Below are 24335 nucleotides of genomic sequence, written 5' to 3' on the forward strand. Positions count from 1 at the left end.
CCATCTTTGGTGAAGGAAAAAGAAAGTCAAAGACAGGGTTATAAGGGTTATTGCCAGGAATAACGGTGAGAAAATGTTTGCACACTTCAAGAGATCGATGGTGGAGCAGATGATTGAAAGAAAGGTTGTTTCGATGGAGTGGTGGAGCAAAGGTTTTGTGTGTGTTTTTTATGCATTTTCCTTTTAGAAAATATATCCATTTTCACTTAAGTCCATTTTTACTTAAGTGTGGTTTGGTATTTCGAGAAATTAGTCTTCTCAAAATTTCTTTTTTGAAAATCAATTATATATCTCTCTTACTTTTTAATATTTTATTGATTTATTTATATGAGAATTTCTTTGAAAATCTTGCACTACACTTGCTCTTAGATTTTATTTTGATCTATTTTTTGCTAAAAACCTAAATAAGAGCCTAAAAACAAAATGATTAGTTTTATTTGCCGATTTAATTATATTTAGATTAGACCTTTATCACCTAAGAAACCTTAGGATGTTTAGGATGTTTATATATTTATTATGGTTAAAACATCCTAAGATTATATAGTTCATGAATCAACGGGGCTAATAATATTCTGTAAGAAAAAGAAGATTAATAAAGCTATATACATCCTAAAAAGATATGTCAATTTCCCTTTTTTATATCTATATATATATATATTTTTGGAAACATTTATGAAATAAATCCTGAAATTCATACCTATTTACAAGCATGTCATTGGTATTAATTATTATTTTTTTTTCATTTAATTAATTAATATTAAGTTTCTATTTTAGAAAAAAAAGTTTTCCCATCCTAAATAAATTTCCAAAAAAATTGGAACCATTTTATTTAACATTAAGTATTAAGTTTATAATTAATTTAATTAATATTAACTTTCCAATTTTACAAAACAATATTTTCTCCATACACAAATTTCCTAAACAATCGGTCTAATCAATAAACAAATTGATTTTTGATCTTGGAGGAGGATCCATGGCCGAGATTTTTTATCTCAACGTATTTAAAACTAATTTTTACTTTCACGGGTTTCGTATGATGAGTTTTTACGGCTTAAAAAATCTTTAAACATGTTGCTTGATCCGTCTAGCATGGCGGGTTTGGACTATATACCAACAATAAAACTACTCCCTCCGTTTCAAAATATATGATGTTTTAACTAAAACACGCAGATTAAGAAATCTTTACTTTTAACAAGTTCTATAAAACATCCTATATTATGGAACAAAAAACTTCTATAAAACATCTTATATTTTGAAACAGAGTGAGTATTAGTTTATCTCATATATACTATAGATTTGTAATCATAGTTTTGAAAATTAACTTATAAATTATTTAGTATATGAACTACAAAATATTACACATACTATAACACATTCTTAATATTCCAAAAAAAATGAAATACACATAAAAATATAAACCAACATAATATATAAGCATATACCTCTGCTTAATTCTAGAGAACAAAACAAATCTAGAATTTTATATTCTATCTAATAACAAATTTAATGTAATTAAGTTATAAACTTTATAAAACGTAAGAAGAAAAAAAAATTCTAAACAAAATTCTAAATTAATTAGACAAAAGTTAATTAATTAAGAATTTAAAAACTAAATAAATTTAAAATTATTATTTAAAATACAATAATTTATAATTTAGTTTAGCTGTGTAGTGGAGGTGAAATCCTAGTTCTATACAATTTTTGAGAGTTATTTTTTGTGTGCTCTCAAAAAACCCTAATTAATAAAAGAAATAATATGTTGCATCGTTAACGAAACCCTTACACTTGGGAGAATGACGAGGATTTGCGATCTTCCACCAGAACTAGTAGGGTTGATATTCACCAAGATTCCCATAACATCTATAAGAACCGTGCGATCCACTTGCACGATGTGGAAAGCTTTAACCAAATATTGGGGTTTGGGTATAGGAGCGGCTAGGGAGCAGTTTTTGGGGCTCATGGCGATGGATTCGAAGGTTTGTTCACTGAGATTCCATCTCCGCCGCAAAAACAACAGCAAGGAAGACGGAGATTTTCTTGAACTATCTATAAAGCAGGTAGATTTACTTAAAGGAGTCGACATAGCTAAAATATTTTACTGCGATGGCTTATCTTTATGCGTAGCCAAAGACAACTCAAGGCTCATGGTGTGGAACCCCTATTTGGGTCAAACAAGGTGGATCGAACCTAGAACAAAATTCCACACACTGGACACGTATGCTCTAGGATACGATATCAACCGTAACCACAAAATCTTGAAGTTCATGGATAGTCGCCCTTTTGAAGACAAGGACTTTTTCGGGTACGAACTTTACGACTTCATCTCTCATTCATGGAGGGTTCTCGACGTCACTTCTAACTGGCATATACAAGATTACCAACGCGGCGTGTCTTTGAAGGGAAATTCTTACTTTTACGCTCAAGAGAAATTAGGACATTACGTTGCGCCTCCCCGTGGATATAAAATAGCACGTCAAGTTATCACTGATCTCACTATGTCCAGACAGTTATCACTGATCTCACTATGTCCAACGCTTCGTTGCTCGACGAAAAGAAAAAGTTATGCTATAGGAAAGAACAAACAACATAAATTGTACTTTGTAAACAATATGTCGAAAAAGATCGTTTTCTTTCCAAACTTGATTACAAACTATACAAAGGTGCGTGAAAAAAAATGTAAAGAACTTTTTTATTTTTTTATTACGTTTAACATCCTAAGGTTATATAGTTCATGAATCAATGAGGCTAATAATATTCTGTAAGAGAAAAAGAAGAGTAATAAAGCTATTTACATCCTAAAAAGATATGTCAATTTCCCTTTTTCTTTTCTATACAATTTTCCAGAGTTATTTTTGTGTTGTGTTCTTCTTCTGTTTTGTAGTCGTAGCCTGAGTTTGTGTGAAAAAAAAAAATGAACCAATAGTAACATCACCTTCTTCTACTAATCCACTTCCTCTTCTTCGCTATGTACAGCCCCGAGATCAGTCTCTGTTCCATGACCCTCCAGAGGAGTCACTTTGTCACCTTCTGCAGGACTCTGCATTGATCTGTTTGTGTATCATAATATCAGTGCCAGGAAAGTGACACAGAGACAAATACAAAAACTTTTAAAAACGTGTTGAGCATAATCAGATTCAGAAAACTCACTCGTTTACCACTTGTTCGGATCTTGGAGATTGGAGATATCCCCAGACTGGAACCAAATCTCTTGTTCTTGCTTCAATTGTTCGAGTTTGAATGTCTTCAATCTCCATCTCCCCTCCTCCTTCACCACTACTAATCTCTCCACCCGGATTCAATACCAGTTCTTGAAACCTAAACTGTTATGTGCAAAATAACAAAAGTATAAGAGATCATTCAAACAACACATTATTGCTCAAAGAAGAAGGAAATGTTTTACCTTTCGCCTTGCCCATAACGGTAGCTGAGTCTGCAGATGCATTTGCAACTCTGCTTCAAATATGAACAAATGACGCTTATCCTCCACACGGCTTGTTGTTCCTTTCTTAGTCACTTTCCAAGCTTCCTCAACATTCTGTTTTCTAACAACCTCCGGAAACACTTTACTTTTAGAGTCCACTGATGTTCCACCTCCATATATGTCACTGTGGTGATCTTGCGTCTCCCTCCTAGATTGGTTTTGGATCATAGACCACCTTCTTATTGGATCTACCGCTAGTTTTCCTTCAGTCTCTAAACCAGACTCAAAATCAAACCCTGTCATCGCCACATTCTCATGACCAACACCAACCGAATGCTCACGTAACGCATACTGTGTCAGACATCCAGAAGGAGCAAAAACCAGAAGATTCGTCTTGGAGCAAAAATCAACAGGAGAACCATAGTAGTTATTGTTACTCTTTTCATCGGAGTAACAGAAAGAGGATGTGATTGCACCCGGAACAGAGCCTCCAACAATTCCAGCTGCTGCATCACTCATGGTTCCAATCCATCCGCTGTTGTTTTTGCTTCTTATCCTATTGATTGCAGATAAAGGAACCGGAGAATCTCCCTCTTTCTCAGGAGTAATCTCAAACAGATGACTTGTCCCTCTTGAAGAGCTAACCACTATCAAATTGCTATCATTGCTGAAACAGATGTCTTGTATCACCTAAAAAAAACCCCGCATTTAAGGTTACACAAAAGCACCAAAAGTTTCCACATGTGTAGGTGAAGAAGAACTCTGCTTACCGCATTAGTAAAACCGCGTTGAAGCCTGAACAGATGGGCAAAAGTCTTTGTGTTCACATCCTTGCTAGTAGAGATTGTTGGCATTATTCTAAAGACGTTAATATTGTGCCCCTGAATCGAAGCAGACACCAAAAGCATGCCGCTTGGATCAAAGCACAAAGCTGATATTGGACTCTTGTGTGCCTTAAACTGTGTCATGACGCTTTTGTTTGTGATATCTTTGACAATAACCTGCACACAACATCGATATCGTCAAAGCAAAAAACCAATTAGAAATCAAATTGAGAGCAAAGCAACTTGAGGAAGATTTTGAGTATTACCATTCCTATGCTATCTGCATCTGGCACATTTTCATTAGCAACTCCAATGCTTTTCAAACCAGGAATATATGGATTAGGCAGAACCTCTGAACAGTATCGAGACAATGACTTGTACCCTTTGTCTCCAAGATTTACTATCCCAGAGGCGAGCTGCTTACTCGATTCTCTTGCAAATTGTGCAACACTTGGTGATGACGACAGTGAGAGAAGTTCTGAAGTGAAAACTGCAGAGCTTGAGTTAGCAATACGACTTCCGCTATACGCAATCCATCGTGGACCAACAGCAAGAGGGCCATATCCAACACCCAAGGAGCCACACACAATGGAGTTAGTGACAATCGTGTAGTTCATTTCCAATGTTGAAGCATCAAAGCAATGTATCTGCAAATACATGTTCACATTGTTAGTTTCAGAACACACAAAATCAAAAAAGCAAAAGTGACAACAATATGACATTCGAACCTGAGAAGCTTGAAGTACAGCAACAATCCGAGAACTGCACCTAACCGAGTAAACAGTAGACCGGAATTTCAAAGTTTGCACATAAGACTGAGACTTTAACGAGTAGACATAGACATTAGTAGGAACAACTACGGTTTCACTTCCAGGATCCTCAGAACCAATCGGTTTACTTGACTTATCCTCCCAAGAACTGTCACCACACACAGCCAAAAGCGGACGGCTCTCATAGAACCTATCATCTAACACTCCAGAGTTTAATGGATTAGGTAGCATCTGCATAAAGGATGCTTGACCATCATATGCAGAAACTATAACATGAACATTCTCAGTATCTTCAACATCCCAAACTTGAAACCCAGACTGAAATGCTAGTAGAAGAACTCTTCGAGCATCATCATCCTCTTTCTCTAGCTTATCAAACCCCGCCCATAGTACCTATTTCCAAGATTCAAAATTCATCAACCAAGACTGATCAAACACTTGCAACAAAACCTAAAGATCGCTCTTTTAAGGTAAAGAAAAGTTTCCAAATTGAAAAAGTACCTGATCGTGATGAGAATCAACGTCCCTGACGGCGGAAGAAGCAGCAGAAACAGCGGAACGAGCAACAGTAGAAGCACCAGATGAAATCACACGAAGGCAATTAGACAAAGCACGAAACGAGCTACGAGCTGATCGTGACACAACTCCTCCGTCCGGAGACTTGGGAGAAGAACCGTCGCCGTTCTTCTTCATAATGTTGGAGAGAAAACTCTTTTTAGTATCAAAAAGCTTTGATCTTTTTTAAAAGCCCTCTCCGAATCAAAACTAAAGTTTCGATTTTTCTATATCTACGCCTGAGATTTTTCCCAAGAAACAAACAAAAAAAGAAAATGAATCTCCGAGAAAAACGGGGGAGAAGATGAGAAAAAGAAGCCAAATTTAACAAATTTTTTTGATTAGAATCTTGAAAAAAAGAGACACGCAAACTCGAATTTTTTTTGCTTCTTCTTCAAGTTGTCACGAAGCAAGAAACACACAATCGAAGAAACAAACAAAGAAAAAGATCGAATTTTTACAAAAGCCCAGAAGAAAGAATCAATCAACGATTGAAAAAATCGAAGAAACGAAAGCAACAGTAAAAAATTGTAAAAGAATTAAAAGAGATTAAAAAAAAAAAGAATGAAGCGTCGTATCGAAGGAGTAATCTTTGATTTAAGACTTTGGAAACGCTTAAGAACAAGAAAAGGGGGAAAGATTTTGAGGATAAGAGCGACAGAGATAGAGAGAGAGAGAGAGAGAGACTGTTTAAGAGACGAAAGCTGCTGTTTCAAACCTTCTTCATTTACGATTTTTTTCGTTCGTTATTTATATATATATATATATAAATTTTTTTTTTTTAACTTGGGGGAAAAAAAAATTGGATTAAGTTGTTTCTTTTACGTATCGTCTTTGTAATTTACTACAGAGAAGAAGAAAGAGACCCACCTTCCACGTCTCTTCCTCTTAATTTTAGTTAATTTAATTTGGGAATGTCTCGTTTTGTTGGTTATATACTTTGATCCTTATATTAATTGAAGTTTTATTGATTTTATTATAGAGTTAATTATCGGTTAGCCAAGAAAAAAAAAAAAAAGAGTTTATTATCGTTTATAGCGAACCGTGTTTAGCTAATGTTCACATTTAATCAAATCTAAAGTCTAAACCAATTAAATTCACCGTAAGTACGAGTACGACGACGTGCGTTAGTCTTTTTTATTTTTATTTTCCCTGTGACGTGCGCTGGTCTTAGATGAGGAATGTTGAACGTTATTTTATATATTTTTTAATGTTTTTTTTCTTTCTATAATACTAGTTCATTGGTTTTTTATAAACAAACTTGGTTCAACTCGGTTTAGTTAGATATGTTTGGTTTAGTTAGACCGTCACTCATAAACTGATCCGATTACATTGCATCGAGGTTTTGACCATAATTAAACTGAAAACTTGGCTAGGAAGTAACTTCCTGTGTTTTAATGTAGGGTTTTGGGTGGGGAAGATGTAAAACATCACCATTTCTTGCTTTTCGCTTCAAGATCTTTTAATTCATGTATCATGTCTCTGCTTCACGTTCGTTGTGGTTTGATTCCCACAACTTGAAGGCATTTACACATCAAGTTGTGTTTACCTCAAAGATATCAGTGAATGATTCCCAAGGTTAGATTCAGATTCTTGTGTGTCATTAGTTATAAGCAGAGACCAGCTGCTAAGTTCATGATTTTGCATTTCTATGATTAAAAGAATTGTTTTAAGTCTATCCGTTGAGGATGAATATATATAAACAAGATTGTTTTGCGGACTATAACAGTTTCTTGGATCAAATACTACAATCAACACTCTAGAAATAAGGGATCCCAATCTTTGTTGCACAACATTTAAAAGGTTCCAGTAGCTATATTTCACAAATTAAATCAATCGAATAACGTGTGTTGTTATTGCATTTGCTTCTTCTTTGTCCTACCATGCAAAGGTTTGTTTTCATATCATACATATATATTTGAAAGTTGAAACTCAAATTAATTAAGCTAGGCAAGGCTTTCATGGCCAAAGAAATAGGACACAGTAACACTCCCTATTTATGTGATTCTCTCTCTCTCCGTAATTTGTGATTTTGCAGGTGGAAACTGAAGAAGCAAAAACAAAGAGCAACGACCCAAGTACAAGCACTTTCAAACAGAATCAGCCTTTGGATGACACATTGACACCAACAAGTCCATGAGTACAAGCGAATGAGTTTTTGTTCTTTTTGTATTCTTGTATGTGCAAGATAGCATCTCCTTTTGTTTCTTTTTGTATATTTGTATTTATTCTTAAAAAACCCCAAGTAGGTTTCTACCATTGGAGGAGAAATTTTCCAAAATTTATGTTTAACATAATGGTAAGGACCCATGAGGGGTTTTTACCATTGAAGGTGGTCTTTACATGAGCTTTTGGACTTCTTAGAAGACACTACTTTGGGCTTCATATGGATTCTCTAATAGGACACAGATATGACATAACACCCAAGAAAAGTATTTGAGTATAGAGTTCTAGGACATGCTCGATGGTATTCTATGACGTTTCAAGATCAACAAATTTTCTTCGCATGCAGATTTATAGTGCAAGATTATAACCTTTCCCTTTTCTAAGTCCAACCTCAGAACTTCGGTGCGACATTTTTCGATGCGTCTACGTAGGTGATCCAAATTCAACAATTCCTCTCCGTTCACCTTCTTCACCTTTTTACACCATAAATAGTAGTATCTCGTTTTCAGACACAAAAACTAATCGGGTAGGAATTAGCAAAACTTCTATAGCTCTGATTCTCAAAGACACGCATGAAGATCAATAACTTTGGGACAACTTTTAATTTGAAAATAAGCAATAAATGACTTACCTGCAATTTTTTGAAACTATAGTATCCGACGTTGATGTCATCCTCTAACATCTACACCAAAAATAAGAGGAAAAAAAAAACTTAATACAAGAATAACTAAAGATAATTAATTGTTGTTTTCATGCATATATTTGAAAGTGGAACTCAAACTATAATTAATCTAGCTAAGGCTTTCATGGCCAAAGAAATAGGACACAAGAGAAGGACCATGATAGTTCAAGTTATATATATCCCCTCATCTCCTAAGTTATTTTAGATTTTTAAAATTATATTGGGTAAAAAAAAAGAAGTAAACCTCTGAAATGATGATAATCTCTTGAGCAGCTTTTTCGGGCCTCCTTTTCAAAGCACAATCACATATGGCGTCAGAAGAATTGTCAATCTTTGGCTTAGAAAGAGACGCAAAGATAAACCCCGCAAATATGTAACACCTTGGATCAAATGGATCATATTGGCGCACCGGAACCAGCCGTGGTTGCACCTGCATGCATGCGTATTGTTTCTCATAATTATATCCTCCATTCAAATCCAATGTGAAAGCAACGAATTAAACAAGAAATAGGGGACAATAATAAGTTTCACTATCTAAAGCAAATATGTCACTAGGAAAGTAGATGACTTACGGAGTTTAAACTGATTTTGAACTCATGCTCTCTTCCATCTCTTAAGACCTTAAACAGACCTTTTTCACCTGGTTTCTTCATAGAAACCAAATGATTGAAATTTATTCGTTCTTTTCCACGTAAAACAACTGCGCATGAAGCAAATGTAAATTCACTCCATCAACATAGTTGGAGAAGATTCATCAACTGAGTGCAAAATATATGTAAGTATATATTTTCGTGAGCTAAGAGAAAAAAAAAAGAAGAAAAAAACTAAATATTACTTGTCGCATCATTTCCAATAGGAACACCATCGATTGCAAGAATGACATCGTCTTTTTTCAGAAATTTATGAGCAGCTGACACCATGTTCATTTCATTTATAAGAACTCCTGACATTCCATGTGTCATCTTAAAGTGTTTACGTATGTTAGAATTCTCCATAGCTTGACAGGATATATCCGGCAAATCAAAACCAGTGTAGTAACCTTTTTCTTCAACAACACTTAAGAAATGATTAACTACTGGAGTTGGGATAATTAAGTACCTTTATACAAAACCACAAAAGAAGGTGAATGTTAGTCAAATCTTTTGTTTGCAAAAACTTAAGCTTGCAATACATGGGTCTATTGTCCATATTTCATCTAGTAACTTGGAAAAAGATTTTTCAAGATTTAAAGTTTCAAACTCACACTGTATTTTTACCTAGTACACGACCTTGGAATGCTACACCAGCAACTTTGTTTCCCATAATGACCGGACCACCGCTATTTCCATAAGTAATGGCTGCATCTACTTGTATTGTCAATAGCTCGGTGGAGCTGTGACAGTAAGGATTAACTGTAACACTCGATACAATACCTTTTGTAACAGAAATAGTGTCACCACCTGCGTTTGAGCGCTTAACAGAAATCATTAGTTCTTTTATGAATATATCATCTACCATGACCATTTTTTTACCATGTGCAAGGTGAGCAATAAAATATAATTCCAAAAAAATAATAATAATAATAACCTTAAGAAAGCAGTTAATTTTAGTTAAATGATTCCCGGAAAATTCCACAACTTAATCTTTAGGCAGTCGTGAATGTAATTATTTTCTAAATACCATACATGATTCAAATCTTTGTTCTTGCTTCTAAATTTAGTCAATTTATCCCAACCAGATTGTTACTCATACAAAAAAAGTTAAAGCATTTTATTCAACACGTACGTACCACGAGGATAACCTAAAGCGTAGACAGTATCGCCCATATAGGGTATATCTCCAAGCTCCAAAGGATTTGAATCCTCCCAAAACTCTTCATTATCAACAGCTAAGATGGCCAAGTCACATTCATCCCCAACCGCTTCAACTATTGCTTCGTACTTGGTGGGTGAACCATGCTTTTTCACTTGCAAGTCTGTGTGATCTTTCACAATGTGAGCGTTTGTAAGAACCCTCCTTCCAAAAATTACGAATCCTAAATAAATCCCTCATATAAGTCAAACTATATAAGAAAAAAAAAAAAAAACCACACAACCAAAACGTCCCAATCACACAAAAGAAAATAAGAAAAAAAACTTTGAGAGAGAGAAAGTTATGGATACCAGTGCCCGTGGCAAATCCCTCCCAACTATTCTTCCAAGGTTTATCAACATCTGTGTCACTACGGAAGCAGAAGATCTTCACAACCGAGTCAAGAGCCGTATCAATTGCAGATAATTCTGTGTGCCTTGACTCACTTTGTGAATCGATGCACACGGAATGATAACAACGAGATATGGAAGCATGAAGACGGGAAACTCTCGTCGTTGGCAGTAGATTGTTACGGACAGGATCAGAACGAAGAAGAAGGAAACGAGAGGAGAGGAACCGAGGAACCTGAGTGCTCGAGGAGTTGCAGAACCTGGTCACAATACGAATAGACCATAACGACATGGTTGAGCGGCTACGATATTGAGGGCTTTTGCCACAGGGTTTTGAGAGAGATTATGAGTCGTCGTTTTGTTTACTTGATGGCCACTCATTATTTTTTCACTAGGTTGAAACTCGGCCTAGAGGCGAATATAGAGCTGACTGGTTCAGTTAAACCCTAGATGCGAATGGATGATTCTTATACAAGTAACAGAGGCGTAGAAGAGTGTTTAGGCGTAGAAGAGTGATTCATCAAAAGCTTTTGTTTGTACACTAAAAACTGATTAATAATTTTAAAAGAATCAAACAAAATAAATGAACTAATTCGATCTCATTAGCGACATATAAATAATCATTGGTTGTCAAGCTGCGGCTGCGGAGGAACATACTAATTGTATGGCGTCTTCTTTCTTAAGATCCTTGGACATGGCCGATGGTATTCCGTGAAGTTCCAAGATCAACGGAGTTGCTTCTTTTGCAGATTTATAGTTCACGGTAATAACTCGTTCATTTTCTAAGTCCAATCTCAAATCTTCTTCACTACACTTCTCAATGAGCTCACTTAGGTGTCTGAGATTCAACACTTCCACTCCGTTCACTTTCTTCACCTGTAGGATTTAGTAAAACTATATAGGTGAAGTAAAACTATATATAAATCTCTTTTATATATTATGGTTTTCTATTATTAACTGATCACGGTGCTTCAAGACTACTTTCATTTGAGAATAAGAAATTATAATGAATTACCTGCAATTCTTTGTAATCACGGTATCCTGTGGTTATGTCATTCAATAAGACCTAATATACACCCCAAAAAAAAAACATAAAACAAAAACTCCGTCAAATCTTGATGCCAAAATAACTAAGACATTGCTATCACTAGGCAGGCTTTCATGGCTAAATTGAAATTGAGATACAAAGAGAGGGAACTGTTAGCTCAAGTTATCCTCAGTCTAACAACTCAATAACCAAACTTACTAAGAAGAAAAATAAATTGGGTAATGGAAAAACACAAACCTGTGAAATTATGACTATCTGTTCACCAGCCTTTTTGACCTTTCTGTCTAATAAACATTTACATATTTTATATGAATTTTCTACGTATGGATTAGAGAGAGACACAAAGACAAAACCCGCAAGTATGTAATAACTTGGAAGAAATCGGTCCGGAACCAGTTGCTGCTCCTGCATATAAGAGATAACCGTAACAATGGTTAAGTGAACCAATTAATAATGATTGTACGCAAGAATTGCATGGCCAATGATTTAATAATCTGATAAAAGTAGTTACAAAGCTATAAGTCTCTAATAAAAAATATGTCGATACAAATGTAGATGACTTACATGTCTTACATTGATATTGAACTCGCGTTTTTTACCCCTTCTTAAGACTTTAAGTAAGACTGTTTCACCTGATTTCTTCAAAGTAACCAAATGTTCGAAATTGATTCTCTTTTTTACGGAAAGGAACTGCATGCAACAAACATAAATTCACATCACCAACACTGCACATATGGAGAGAACTCATCAATGGGGTATATAATAAAGAAGTATGCATGCAGGAGTATTACTTGTCTCATCATTTCCTATAGGAACACCATCAATTGCTAGAATGACATAATCTTTTCTCAGAATTCCTTGAGCACTTGAGTGCGGATTTATTTCGTTTATAAGAACCCCTGTCATTTCAAGACTCATTTTGAAGTGTTCACGTATGTCACTATTCTCCATAGATTGATATAATATATCCAGAGAACATAGACCAGTGTATTGGCCGGTTTTTTCAACACTAGTTAAAAAATGCTTAATTATTGGAGTTGGGATTAAATAGCTGCACACAACACCACAAAAAAAAAAAAAAATTATGATAGTTAAACTATTTGTTTGCAATCTCAAGAAAACAAATTATTAGTACATAGATATCTTAGTTTTAATTTTCTAAAAGATATTTAAACTTACCTTCTAGAAGATGCTACTACACCGGAGCTTGAGTATTCTCTCTCAGTTGTTTGCCAAGGTCGAACAATATCTGGCTCTCTAGAAAAGTAGAAGATCTTCACCACCGAGTTTAGGGCCACATCGATATGAGGACGACTCGCGCACACAGAAGTACAATAACGAGATATCAAAGAAGCATGAAAAGACGAACTATAGCGAGGAAGAAGGGAAGGAGAATAGAAAATTCGAGGAACCGAAGTGCTCGTGGAGTTGAACAACCTTGCCACAAAAGGAACATACCGGAAGAACATGTTAAGTGTATATGTTACAAGTATTTACGAACGATATACATATATATATTTTACTTGATAGTCATATACGATTCATGAATTTATTACACTACTTCCTTTTCTTTTCAGATTTAAACTTCTCAAAATATATTTTAAAGATTTAAAGGAAACATAATCAAATGAAACTAGCACAATTGACTCTAGCCAAATCTGGTGTTTCCAGATGCGTTGACTTTAAGGAAACTGCTGAAATGATTGCCAAGGTATGCCATTTCCATTGACTTGCTTGTTATAGTATCACGATTTTACAGTTTTGAAGTTTCAAACAGCGAGAAATTACCCTGCAGGTTGTATGCATGTTTATTCTACTTGACACTATAGATAAACCTTATATATATATCAAACTAGAGCATAATATTGGAGGAGGTTATTGAGAAGCAATAACAGGCTCTGCCTTATTATTACTTACACAGGTGGGTTTCAAGATGTTCTTAGGGGTCACTGCATTAGTGCAAGCTGGGACGCAGATGGAACTTGCGGCAGTATAATCTTGGAGGACAACTCGGTTCAATATAGTCGTAGATATGTTTGGTTTAGTTAGACCGATCACTAACTCAAAAACTGACCGGAAGACAATACATGATGATGATAATGGAGTTACACTAAAGTAGCTTTCTCCCTATTTGTCTCCAGTTGATTAATTAATAGAGGTTTTGACTTTTGACCATAATTAAGTAGCATGTGACTAAATTAAAATGTATACTTGGCTAGCAAGTGACTTCCTCTGTTTTAACGTAGGGTTTTAGGTGGAGAAGTTGTAGAACATCACAATTTCTTTAATCCAACCAGAAGTCATGTGGGTTGATTTAATATGAATTCAGAAACTGACACAAGACAGTTTTTTTTGGAATCAGAACAGCACAAACAACACAAGCTAAGATCACAAGACATGGTGTGAATGATCTTGGTCAATGGGTCATGTTACCATATCAAATGATTCTTGGTGTGCTGCTACTTCTCCATCTTCAATGTATCTTGAGTCTGGTATATACACCTCAATACTGTTAAAAACAATTGAACAAACATGACATTTGATCAGTTTCAAAATTTAGACAAAATGCACACACAACAGTGACTACACTATTGGCTTCATCTTCTATAGTTTCAATGTGTGAGACTCAAAATGACATTCCCTGAACTAAAATCAGCACAGATTAAAGAGTCTTTGTTGTATATATACACGTCATTGGCGTTCATGAGTTTCAAGTAAAATGCGTCGATTCTATTCCACAAAAAAAAAGGATAGCCTCTAAATTTAGGCAAACATAGCCGTAACCTACCTAAACCTAAATCAATCATCAATCCAAAAAGTGTAACAATGCCAAAGAACCAACAAGTAGAAGCAGACGAAACAGAGACAGTACCTCTCTTCTACATCAACAGGTAAAGAAAGCATCATCACTCACTCCCACAAAGAATTCAATCCAAAGCTTTATGAAACTTCTAACTTCGCCTCTGGTACGAAGAGGAATGAGTGGATTCGGTAGGGAGAGGAAGAGAGATACGTTAGTGTAATCATCAGCGGATTAGAGTCGAGGAGTCTCACCGTCGTCGGTATCTTCATAGAGACGACTGTAGCGGCGATCATCTATTGGTTCATTTATTAAAAAATAATAAAAAGAAATTATTTTGTTAAAATATAACTATTAAATTGTTTTTTGAGAATCGGTTTTGACCACTGAAATTGTTCTTATATTCTTCCAAAAAATAGTATCTAATTACCTTTTAGGTGGGGGTATTGGACAGTGGAACGTGAAAGAATTTAATAGAATGATGAATTCGAGTGTTATTCGATCAAACATTTTATAAATTCTTTTGAAGTCTAGTGTTATTCAAGTTGTTACTTTTTTAACTCTATTAAATTTCAGTGTTATTGGATGTTATCTAGTTTTACACAACATCATTATTTAGCGAGAATTCAAGAGAATTATTAGTGTAAAATGTGAAGAATAGATTCCTAGCTTTTAAGGTGAGATTTGGATAGATAAATATATATATATATATATATACTCATCAATTACTCGTGACAAATTCATCATTAGTCTCCGACGGCAACTATCGCTCAAGTTCCTGCCGACTATCAAAACGTCTCATATTTTCCAAATTCTTATCTTCTCCAAAAACAATTTATGGGTCATAGATTCATCGAGTCAGAAGCTCTCCATTAAAGATTCTCCATTGGAATAGAACCAGAAGCTCTCCCTCCATGTAAGTAAGAGTGACTTCAAGATTGAAACGAAAAATCAATCAATCTCAAATTCTCTTCTAATAAAGGGATTGGGTACATAACCTCTCTCATTTCGAATTCTGATTTGTATATTTGATCCTCTGTTTCCAGTATTGTGTTAGCACGTCATATTCTTCTAGTCTCAGTTTTGATTTATGAAAATTACTGAATACGGAGAAGACAACATTATCTATTATGCTAGGCTGTTCTCATCTCTCGAGTCTCGAGTATGAACTATATTTTTTTCCCTGAGTTTGCTCTTCTTCGTTTGCTATTTATTAAGGGCATAACTACTGAGTTTAAATTTGGAAATTTAATTTGATTCTCCGTCTTCAATGTTTGCAGTTTTTTAGTGAAATAAAAATTGAATCAATCAAGAGTTCACTGCGGCGTAAAGATCGAAGAAGAACGACGGTGGCCATAAGGAGAAAGAGAGGTCATGAGGCCGAGGGCAATATCTTCTGTTAAAATTCTATAATTTTCCATTAAAATATAATGGGTGGACTGATAAAAAAAGATTTAAGAATCTTTTACTATCACTAAAAATCTGTAAATTATGACTAAAATTCTATTCAATTAAATTCTCTCACAATCCACTGACCAATACCACCCCCTTAATTTATTTAAATTTTAAATACAAATCAAAATTTAAACCAATTATATAGTAACATGTGTAGAAAAAAAAGTCTCTCGTTTTTAAAAGGGCAATTTTTGTAAATACCATTAAAATGAGTTTTTTTACAAAAATACCACAAAAATAGTAAAATGTATCCCCAAATACCACAAAATTGAATTAATTTTTTATATTAAAAATTAATACTTAAATGATCTAAACACTAAACCCTATCCTCTAAAAACTATATCTTTAATATAAATTTGTCAATCCAAATCTAAAAAAATTATTCTACCAATAAAAAAAAACAATCTTTTGTTGATATTTTTGGAAATTAAAACTTTTATGGTATTTTTGAAAAAAAAACTTAAATGTGGTATTTTGAAAAATTTCCTCTTCTCAAAAGTTCTAATTTGAAATCAATTAGATTCTTACTTTTTAAAATAGTTAATTAATTTATTTTTATGAGAATTTCTTTGAAAATCTTGCACTGCACTTGCTCTTCGATTTAATTTTGATCTTTTTTTTTGAGAATTTGTTAGAAATACCTTTTTGAGATACTCCTTTTCACAAATACTCTTTTTTTTTTTAACAATTTCAATTTTACCATCTTTTACACTTTTACAATATGTTAAATTAATTTTTGAAATTTTTTTTAGCTTTGAGTTCTCTATTTTATATTAGTGTATAGTTTTTATGAGGTAGGGTTTAGTATTTGGGATTTAAAGTTTAAAATTTGGTCATTTTATATATTAAAAATGGTATTTTTGAAAATACAAACTATTAAAGGGTATTTTTGAAAAGTGATATTTAAAAAGGATATTTTTGAAAATCTCCTTTTTTTTTTTTTTTTTTTTGCTAAAAACCTAACTAAGAGCCTAAAAAAATGATTAGTTTTATTTGCCGATTTAACTTTATTTAGATTAGATCTTTTTCATCTAACAAATCAAATGATTTAAATTTAATTTATATGTCCATGTGTTAGTATATATGTAAATAATGTTGTTAATGACATGTTTAATGATATGATACATGCAGTTGTTTTACAAACAAAAAAAAGCCTATGGGAAATCTTTTGATGTAGAATATGGTTAAACAAACAATTTACAATACAATGTAGTTAAACAAACAACCAAGCTATTCTTATTCTTTTTACTATAGTGTGAAATGAAAAGTCCAATGGGCTTCGGCCCATATATTTAAACACAATGGAAAACAATTTTTTTTGGCGATCGAGCGATACTCTCTCTCTGTCTCTGCCATCGCCAAAATAGCTTTTTTGGGTTTTACTTAGGGATCATCAGTTGGTAAGATTGGATTTTTCTCTCACCCCATTTCTAATTTGATGCTTCTTAGACCGTTAATTGATCTGCATCCCGCGGCGACCATTCTTTAATTTACGAATTTGTTTTATTTATCTTTTCTTTGTAATTGATAATTTTGTTGGGGGTTGGTTGTTTCAATCGAAACAAAAGGGTCAAGTGCAACTCCATTTATAGCCACTCTCTTCTGTTAGTAGATCTACCTGAGATTAACTTTGTTGGTCTTATTCAATCCCATTTTGGTTCTTAATTTTAATTCTAATTCTATAGCTTATCTCTGATCTGATCAAGTTGAATCCTTGTACTGTTCTGATGAAGTGTAACTTTTCTATATGGATCTAATGTAGAAAAAGAGTTGCCGTTTCGAGAAATTGGGAGATGGCTCCGGTTGGTCCTCGATCCGGTGATGCGATCTTCTCTAGCATTGATCGTGTGGTAAGTTTAGATTTCAAAGTTTCCTCCTTTTTGTTTTCTCTCTGTTTCTTTTGATTTTATCTTTGCCTCTTCGAGTCATAGAATTTGGAATTTGGTATATGGTTCATTTCATATGATAAGCCTCTTTCTCTGTATGCTTCATTGCTGTCGGTTGTGTTGTTGTAATTTTGTGTAAGGGTTTGAGAAGTAAACCTAGAAGCCAATTCCGAATCTTTTGTTATGGAGATAGTGTTTGATCTCTTTTTTGGAATCTGATGTATTTGTAGAATGCTGAGTTGTTCACGTTGACCTATGGTGCAATCGTGCGTCAGTTACTTACTGACCTGGAAGAAGTCGAGGAAGTTAACAAACAGCTTGATCAAATGTAATTCTTCTTTTATGCTTTTTGTTTCGGTTTCTTTTGAGCCCTTGAAAGTTTGAAGTCTTCTTTCTTGTTTTTGAAGTTCTGCTACATTATGTCTGTAGTTCCTTTGTTCATATATCTTTCTCATTATATGCCATTTGATGGGACAAATAAAGCATTCAGACTTCTAGGGTTATACTGGTCAGTGTTCGATTATTATCACTAGCTTTCTGTTTATTCTGCAGGGGGTACAACATTGGAATCCGACTTATCGATGAGTTTCTAGCCAAATCTGGTGTTTCCAGATGCGTTGACTTTAAGGAAACTGCTGAAATGATTGCCAAGGTATGCCATTTCCACCGACTTACGTGTTTAGTATCATGATTTTACTGTTTTCAAGTGTCTCCCTGGGCGTCAAACAGCGTGATATTACACTATAGATAAACCTTATGTATCAAACTAGGGCATAGTGTTTAATCTCCTTTGGTATTATGATATTTAGAAGCAGTAACAGGCTTTACCTTATTAATTACACAGGTGGGTTTCAAGATGTTCTTAGGGGTGACTGCATCAGTGTCAAGCTGGGACGCGGATGGGACTTGCTGCAGTATAATCTTGGAGGACAACCCGCTCGTTGATTTTGTGGAGCTTCCCGATACTTGCCAAGGTCTTTACTACTGCAATGTCTTAAGTGGAGTCATTAGAGGAGCTTTGGAAATGGTCAGTCCTCTCTTCTTTTTTTCTTTTTTTTTATCTCCACTTCTTTGTTTACATAAGTTTGCGTTTTCAAGCTTCTCAATACAAACAGTTCCCTTAGAAACTTGAAAAAGAACTTCTCTTACTCCTCCGTTATCAAGCATAGAAGAACTTGTTTGTGCTGAGTGTTTATATGTTCATTTTCTATTGTCTGCACATAATGATCAGGTCTCGATGAAGACCGAAGTTACATGGACACGTGATGTTCTTAGAGGAGATGATGCTTATGAGTTGCAGGTGAAGCTACTGAAACAAGTCGCAGAGGAGTACCCTTACAAGGATGATGAATAAACAAAATAGCAATCTTTTATCTCCTCCCCTCTGCAACAAAGAGACATTTAATTACTGTCGTTTGTAGTATCTTTCTCTTTCTCTGCATTCTTAGCTTTTTAAGCAAACTATAAGCTACGAAACTCAATACCGTGTGATGATGTTTTGGTACAAATCCTACATTTCTTAGTTTTCTTATGTGACGAGAGTTAAACCGTATCATTGTCAGTACAACAAAAAAACAATTCTGTATTCAGTAAGACCAGAGTTTTGTACTTGCAATTTCTCATTTTCTCTATTAAAAAAAAAAAAAAAACAAAATTAAATGAAAATAATAGCAGTGAGTTGTCATCGTATGATTGGTAGAAATAAATCCGACGTGGACATTATCGGTTATTAAATATAATATCTCTTGTCTTTTTATCACCGTCGAGGCGTAAACACAAGTTGCAGACTTTATCCAAATTTAGGGTTTTCTTTTTTTCTTCGTCCTCTTCAAAACTCAGATCATCATCAGATCTTCGAAACCCCAATTTCACAAATCAGGTAAAAAGTTTCTCCCTTTTTGTATCTTTTTTGTTCATCTGTAATCCTCTCTCGTAGATTTACCGATTCAATTCATTTTCCTTTTTTTCTTTTTTGCCGATCTGCGATTGAATTTGAGTTCGTCTTCAATTTTTTTGGGTACATCGTTGTTTGTGTTTCGATTGAGAATTTTTTTCTAGATTGTTTGTTATTGATATTTAATAAGATATGATCTTGCTTTTTAGTTTGTTCTTTCTTCTTGTAACAATTCAATACCGATGATTGTTTTTGGTCGTCAATTGATAATTTCTCGCTGTACTGTTTATTAACCAGTTTAGATTGTAATTTGGAACTAGATCAGGCTTTATTGAGATCTCGATTACACATATAAACATTGAACTTTTTTTTAATTGAGGCACAGTTTTGTTCTGTGAATCCTACTTTGAGGATGATCATTTGAATTGTTCGTGGCCTCTTTTGAGGTTTATTGAATCTGGAGAGATGGGTTTGTTTGTAGTTCTTACTTGTTTCTGTACGAGGTTAATGTTCTTTTGTGATCCAATCAGTGTCTTAACTCTTATGTAAACATTTCTTTTTAACTATCTTAATGTCTGAATTGATTGTGATTGGATGTTTTCATGTTGTATCATATGTTTCCTCCCCAATTTTAATCTAAAGGGTTAAACCTTCTTGTACAGATCTCAGTTTCCCGGTTAATTTCACCCTCAAATCAACTAAGTTTCATGTCTGAACTTGACTCCCAGGTTCCTACTGCCTTTGGTAAGTTTCATCTACTGTACCAAAACTTGAGATTGTTAGTCATTGATCTTCTTCATCTTGTTTCATATATGCTCATACGAATTTATTGTCAGATTCTTCTGATTACAGAAATTGTATCTAGCACGCTCGTTTTCTTGTAAAAGTTTTTGCCTGGAAGATTTGTTTATATCTTTTAACATGTTATTCAAAGCATCATTTTTAGTTTGAAGACTCTAATGGTGTTCTTTCTCCATTTGCTCTTGTTTGGTTTTAGATCCGTTTGCTGATGCGAATGCTGAGGACTCAGGTGCCGGAACAAAAGAGTACGTTCACATCCGTGTCCAGCAGCGAAATGGTAGGAAAAGCTTGACAACCGTCCAGGGCCTGAAGAAAGAGTACAGCTATACCAAGATTCTTAAGGACCTCAAGAAAGAGTTTTGCTGCAACGGCACTGTGGTTCAGGATTCCGAACTTGGACAGGTTGGTTATATAAACAAATCTTCATTGATACATCATCCATTGGATGATATAATATCTCTGTTGTTTGTATTTAATCATATAGTACTATCTTTGTTTGGCTTGAACGAACCGAAATGCTTTGGCCGCCTCTTATCTGAACATTTGAGCTTCTCTGTTTTAAAGTTTTGCTTATGTTGTTTTGTGTTGATTTGTAGGTTATACAGCTTCAAGGTGACCAGCGTAAGAACGTCTCCACATTCCTTGTTCAGGTAAAAAACAATTAGCTCTACGAGTTTTCTTAAATCATACAAACCGTGTAAGAATGATTGTCTCATCTCTCACTGTTTCTGTGTAAGCACAGGCTGGTCTGGTGAAGAAGGATAACATAAAGATCCATGGTTTCTAAGCTATCTAGTGAAGAAGCATATTATTTATAATAAAAAAAAAACATATCATTTCCCTCCTTTTGATTTCTTGTTGCGAATTTCGGGTTTGATTCGAGTAGAGGAAGATCATAATCTGTCTTCTTCCTAGTGTCCTTCCTGTTTGGTATTCGAATTTAATGGCTTATGCCCATACTTATTCATCTTCTTCCCCTGTCTCTGCGTTACTCTGTTTCAACTCTTACCTATGTAATAATATCAGATTGTTAAGATAACTTCTTCTAAATTGTCATACTTATTGGTTTTTCCTTCACAATTTAAAAATTATATAAGTGTACCAACCTGAAGTTGTGATTCTTTCCAAAGTACTAAATTGCAGATTTTGTTACGGACCACAAAAAGTTGAATGATCAAAAAGGTTGATGTATCTTCTCTCATAATTCACAAACACACAAATCTGTTGATAAATGAACTGTCTTTGTCACAAGTAAAGTCCAAAAGCCGTCTCCATCGTACAAAGATATTTCACCTTGTTGTGAAATTCGTGTCACCACACACTCGCTGCAAATGGTCACACAGGCACTGCAACTGGCTATGGATGTTTCCACACAAAAGCTTCGAGATATTTTTGTATAACATTACCTGAATTTGAATATAATTATTCATTTATACAAACATAATCAAATCTTTTTTTCTTTTTTTTTTTGGACAAAACAAACATAATCAAATCTATGATTCTTAATTTCCATGTACATACTGCACGTATCTTTTGGTTTTTGGCACCACTCCACTCCATAGGGCAATAGGGCAATCCGATAAAATCAGTCAAAATCAATTTTTTGAAACTGTAACATGCAATCAATAGTATCTAAATAATTAGTATATATTTCTTCTTTTCATACATCAAATCAAAGACTAAAATTCAGAATTGAAATATATTATTATCTGATAATATTTCTTACCTTATATAACAATGTTCCACGGGATTTATGCTTAATTCTTTACTAAATATGGGTTGATTTAAGAAAAGTATTTTCATTCAATCAAAACCGTGAAGAAAGGAGACCGTTGCTTTCCATTGATGCAAAAAAATAAAATTATCATAAATGATAATTACATTAAAAATAATTAAATTAAAATAAAAATAAAGAACAAAAATTCGCTGACCCTTCGTTCCTTATCTCTGACGTGGCCATCACTCTCCAGATATTTTCTACTTGGTTCACTTCTAATTTAAATACTCACCAACCCTCACTTCATCACTTCACCATCCTCGTCACTGCACCCTAAAACCTAAAGCTCGCTCACAACAACAACAACAAAAAAACATGGCAGCCATGGCTTCAACTCTCTCTCTTTCTTCAACCAAGCCACAGAGGCTTTTCGATTCCTCTTTCCATGGCTCATCCATCTCCGCAGCACCTATCTCCATCGGTCTTAAACCACGATCTGCCTCTGTCTCCGTTCGCGCCAGCACCGCTGGTTACGATTTGAACGCTTTCACTTTCGACCCGATCAAGGAGTCGATCGTGTCTCGTGAGATGACGAGAAGGTACATGACTGATATGATTACTTACGCTGAGACTGACGTCGTCGTCGTTGGTGCTGGATCTGCTGGTTTGTCTTGTGCTTATGAGATCAGTAAGAACCCTAATGTTCAGGTTGCTATCATTGAGCAATCTGTTAGTCCTGGTGGTGGTGCTTGGCTCGGTGGTCAGCTTTTCTCCGCCATGGTAAGATCTTTTATTGATTTGCATGTCAGATCTTATTCTGTTTCATTTGAGAATTAGGTTTAGATTGATCTTAATTTAGGGTTAGGGTTTTATTCTTCTGGAATTTGATTGTATGCGTTATGGTAGATTGTTCGCAAACCAGCTCACTTGTTCCTTGACGAGATTGGTGTTGCTTACGATGAGCAAGACAACTACGTTGTCGTTAAGCACGCTGCTCTGTTCACATCTACCATCATGAGCAAGCTTTTGGCTCGTCCTAACGTGAAGCTCTTCAACGCCGTGGCTGCTGAGGATCTGATCGTGAAAGGAAACAGAGTTGGTGGTGTGGTCACTAACTGGGCTCTTGTGGCTCAGAACCACGACTCCCAGTCTTGCATGGACCCAAACGTCATGGAGGCCAAGATTGTGGTTAGCTCATGTGGACATGATGGTCCTTTTGGAGCCACTGGTGTCAAGAGGTTGAGGAGCATTGGGATGATTGATCATGTTCCTGGGATGAAGGCTTTGGACATGAACACTGCTGAAGACGCTATTGTGAGATTGACCAGAGAGGTTGTTCCTGGTATGATCGTTACCGGTATGGAAGTTGCTGAGATCGATGGCTCACCAAGAATGGTGAGTTTTTTTTCAATTTCCTGGACCAATCTATATATTCGATAGCCATTTAATATCATGTCCTGAGTGAATCTGTTGTGATGTATAGGGACCAACCTTTGGTGCTATGATGATCTCGGGACAAAAGGCTGGACAGCTTGCTCTTAAAGCTTTGGGACTACCAAATGCCATTGATGGAACTCTCGTCGGAAATCTAAGCCCAGAGCTGGTCTTAGCCGCAGCCGAGTCAGCTGAAACCGTAGATGCGTAAGACAAAAAGGGTGTTTTTTTAAATTCATGAAAATTTCCCTTGATCCTTCGTATGTTTGAAGGAGTGCAATAAAGGAGTTTAGGTGTTTAAGCTGTGACTATTTATGTCTTGAACTTTCTCTGGTGTCTTTGTTTCTCCTCTCAATGAGATGTGTTTCTTCTATGTAAAATATCTTATCTGCTCATTCGTAATGCGTATGTTCTCGTTATTCTCCTTCTTACAAGCAGCTTTCTAGATGTCGTTGGGCCGTTGGCATGTTCTGTTTTGTAGCTATTAAAATCTTTAGATTATTTAGAATGGCTTCTCTCATTGCAGGACATATGATTCATCTTTTTGAGGGCTAAAATTTATGTGGTAGTTATGTATAGATAGAGCTGTCCAATGTCTCTCTAGTTTCTCTGCTGATGAGTGAATAAAGAGTTTATACTTTTAGATGTTCAGAGAACAGAGGAAAACCATATAAAATAGGAGGAAAAAAAAGAAGTTTACAA

At 34.9% G+C, this 24335-nt stretch overlaps 5 protein-coding genes, 1 long non-coding RNA gene and 1 pseudogene across 9 annotated transcripts; 5 read left to right on the forward strand and 2 right to left on the reverse strand.

Moving 5' to 3' along the window:
* Positions 1-1793: 1793 nt before the first annotated feature.
* LOC104728890 (F-box/kelch-repeat protein At1g24800 pseudogene) lies at positions 1794-2887 on the forward strand (annotated as a pseudogene).
* Positions 2676-6311, reverse strand: LOC104725996 (autophagy-related protein 18f). The gene is made up of 7 exons (XM_010444747.3): positions 5517-6311; positions 4974-5408; positions 4512-4892; positions 4192-4422; positions 3401-4111; positions 3148-3320; positions 2676-3047 (listed from the first exon to the last, which is right to left on the reverse strand). Exons 1-7 carry the CDS (start codon positions 5706-5708, stop codon positions 2942-2944), a joined length of 2229 nt encoding a protein of 742 aa, XP_010443049.2. The 5' UTR covers positions 5709-6311; the 3' UTR covers positions 2676-2941.
* Positions 6312-8020: 1709 nt separating this feature from the next.
* Positions 8021-10890, reverse strand: LOC104728892 (putative protease Do-like 3, mitochondrial). The gene is made up of 8 exons (XM_010447813.1): positions 10560-10890; positions 10187-10432; positions 9662-9857; positions 9254-9516; positions 8991-9118; positions 8663-8848; positions 8368-8418; positions 8021-8209 (listed from the first exon to the last, which is right to left on the reverse strand). Exons 1-8 carry the CDS (start codon positions 10888-10890, stop codon positions 8021-8023), a joined length of 1590 nt encoding a protein of 529 aa, XP_010446115.1.
* Positions 10891-15182: 4292 nt separating this feature from the next.
* On the forward strand, positions 15183-16022 carry LOC147935442 (uncharacterized). The gene is made up of 2 exons (XR_015570952.1): positions 15183-15362; positions 15727-16022. It is a non-coding gene; the product is annotated as an uncharacterized LOC147935442 (long non-coding RNA).
* A 1152-nt stretch (positions 16023-17174) lies between these two features.
* LOC104725997 (uncharacterized) lies at positions 17175-19318 on the forward strand. 4 transcript variants are annotated; one of them, XM_010444749.3, is made up of 6 exons: positions 17175-17301; positions 17664-17751; positions 18018-18115; positions 18340-18439; positions 18632-18814; positions 19019-19318. In XM_010444749.3, the coding sequence occupies exons 2-6, from the start codon at positions 17695-17697 to the stop codon at positions 19139-19141; spliced, it is 561 nt and encodes a 186-aa protein (XP_010443051.1). In that variant the 5' UTR covers positions 17175-17301; positions 17664-17694; the 3' UTR covers positions 19142-19318. The 4 variants fall into 4 exon arrangements, with proteins under 4 accessions (XP_010443051.1, XP_010443050.1, XP_087328027.1 ...); XM_010444748.3 differs by having other exon boundaries at positions 17287-17505; XM_087471901.1 differs by having other exon boundaries at positions 17297-17533.
* Positions 19319-19532: 214 nt separating this feature from the next.
* On the forward strand, positions 19533-21532 carry LOC104725999 (protein translation factor SUI1 homolog 1). The gene is made up of 5 exons (XM_010444750.3): positions 19533-19666; positions 20344-20425; positions 20679-20884; positions 21079-21132; positions 21225-21532. Exons 2-5 carry the CDS (start codon positions 20389-20391, stop codon positions 21267-21269), a joined length of 342 nt encoding a protein of 113 aa, XP_010443052.1. The 5' UTR covers positions 19533-19666; positions 20344-20388; the 3' UTR covers positions 21270-21532.
* A 980-nt stretch (positions 21533-22512) lies between these two features.
* On the forward strand, positions 22513-24057 carry LOC104726000 (thiamine thiazole synthase, chloroplastic). Its single transcript, XM_010444751.2, has 3 exons — positions 22513-22979; positions 23106-23594; positions 23683-24057. The coding sequence occupies exons 1-3, from the start codon at positions 22575-22577 to the stop codon at positions 23842-23844; spliced, it is 1056 nt and encodes a 351-aa protein (XP_010443053.1). The 5' UTR covers positions 22513-22574; the 3' UTR covers positions 23845-24057.
* Positions 24058-24335: the final 278 nt, after the last annotated feature.

Source organism: Camelina sativa, chromosome 11 (genome assembly GCF_030686135.1).
Source record: "Camelina sativa cultivar CO46 ecotype springtype chromosome 11, ASM3068613v1".
Lineage (NCBI taxonomy): Eukaryota > Viridiplantae > Streptophyta > Magnoliopsida > Brassicales > Brassicaceae > Camelina > Camelina sativa.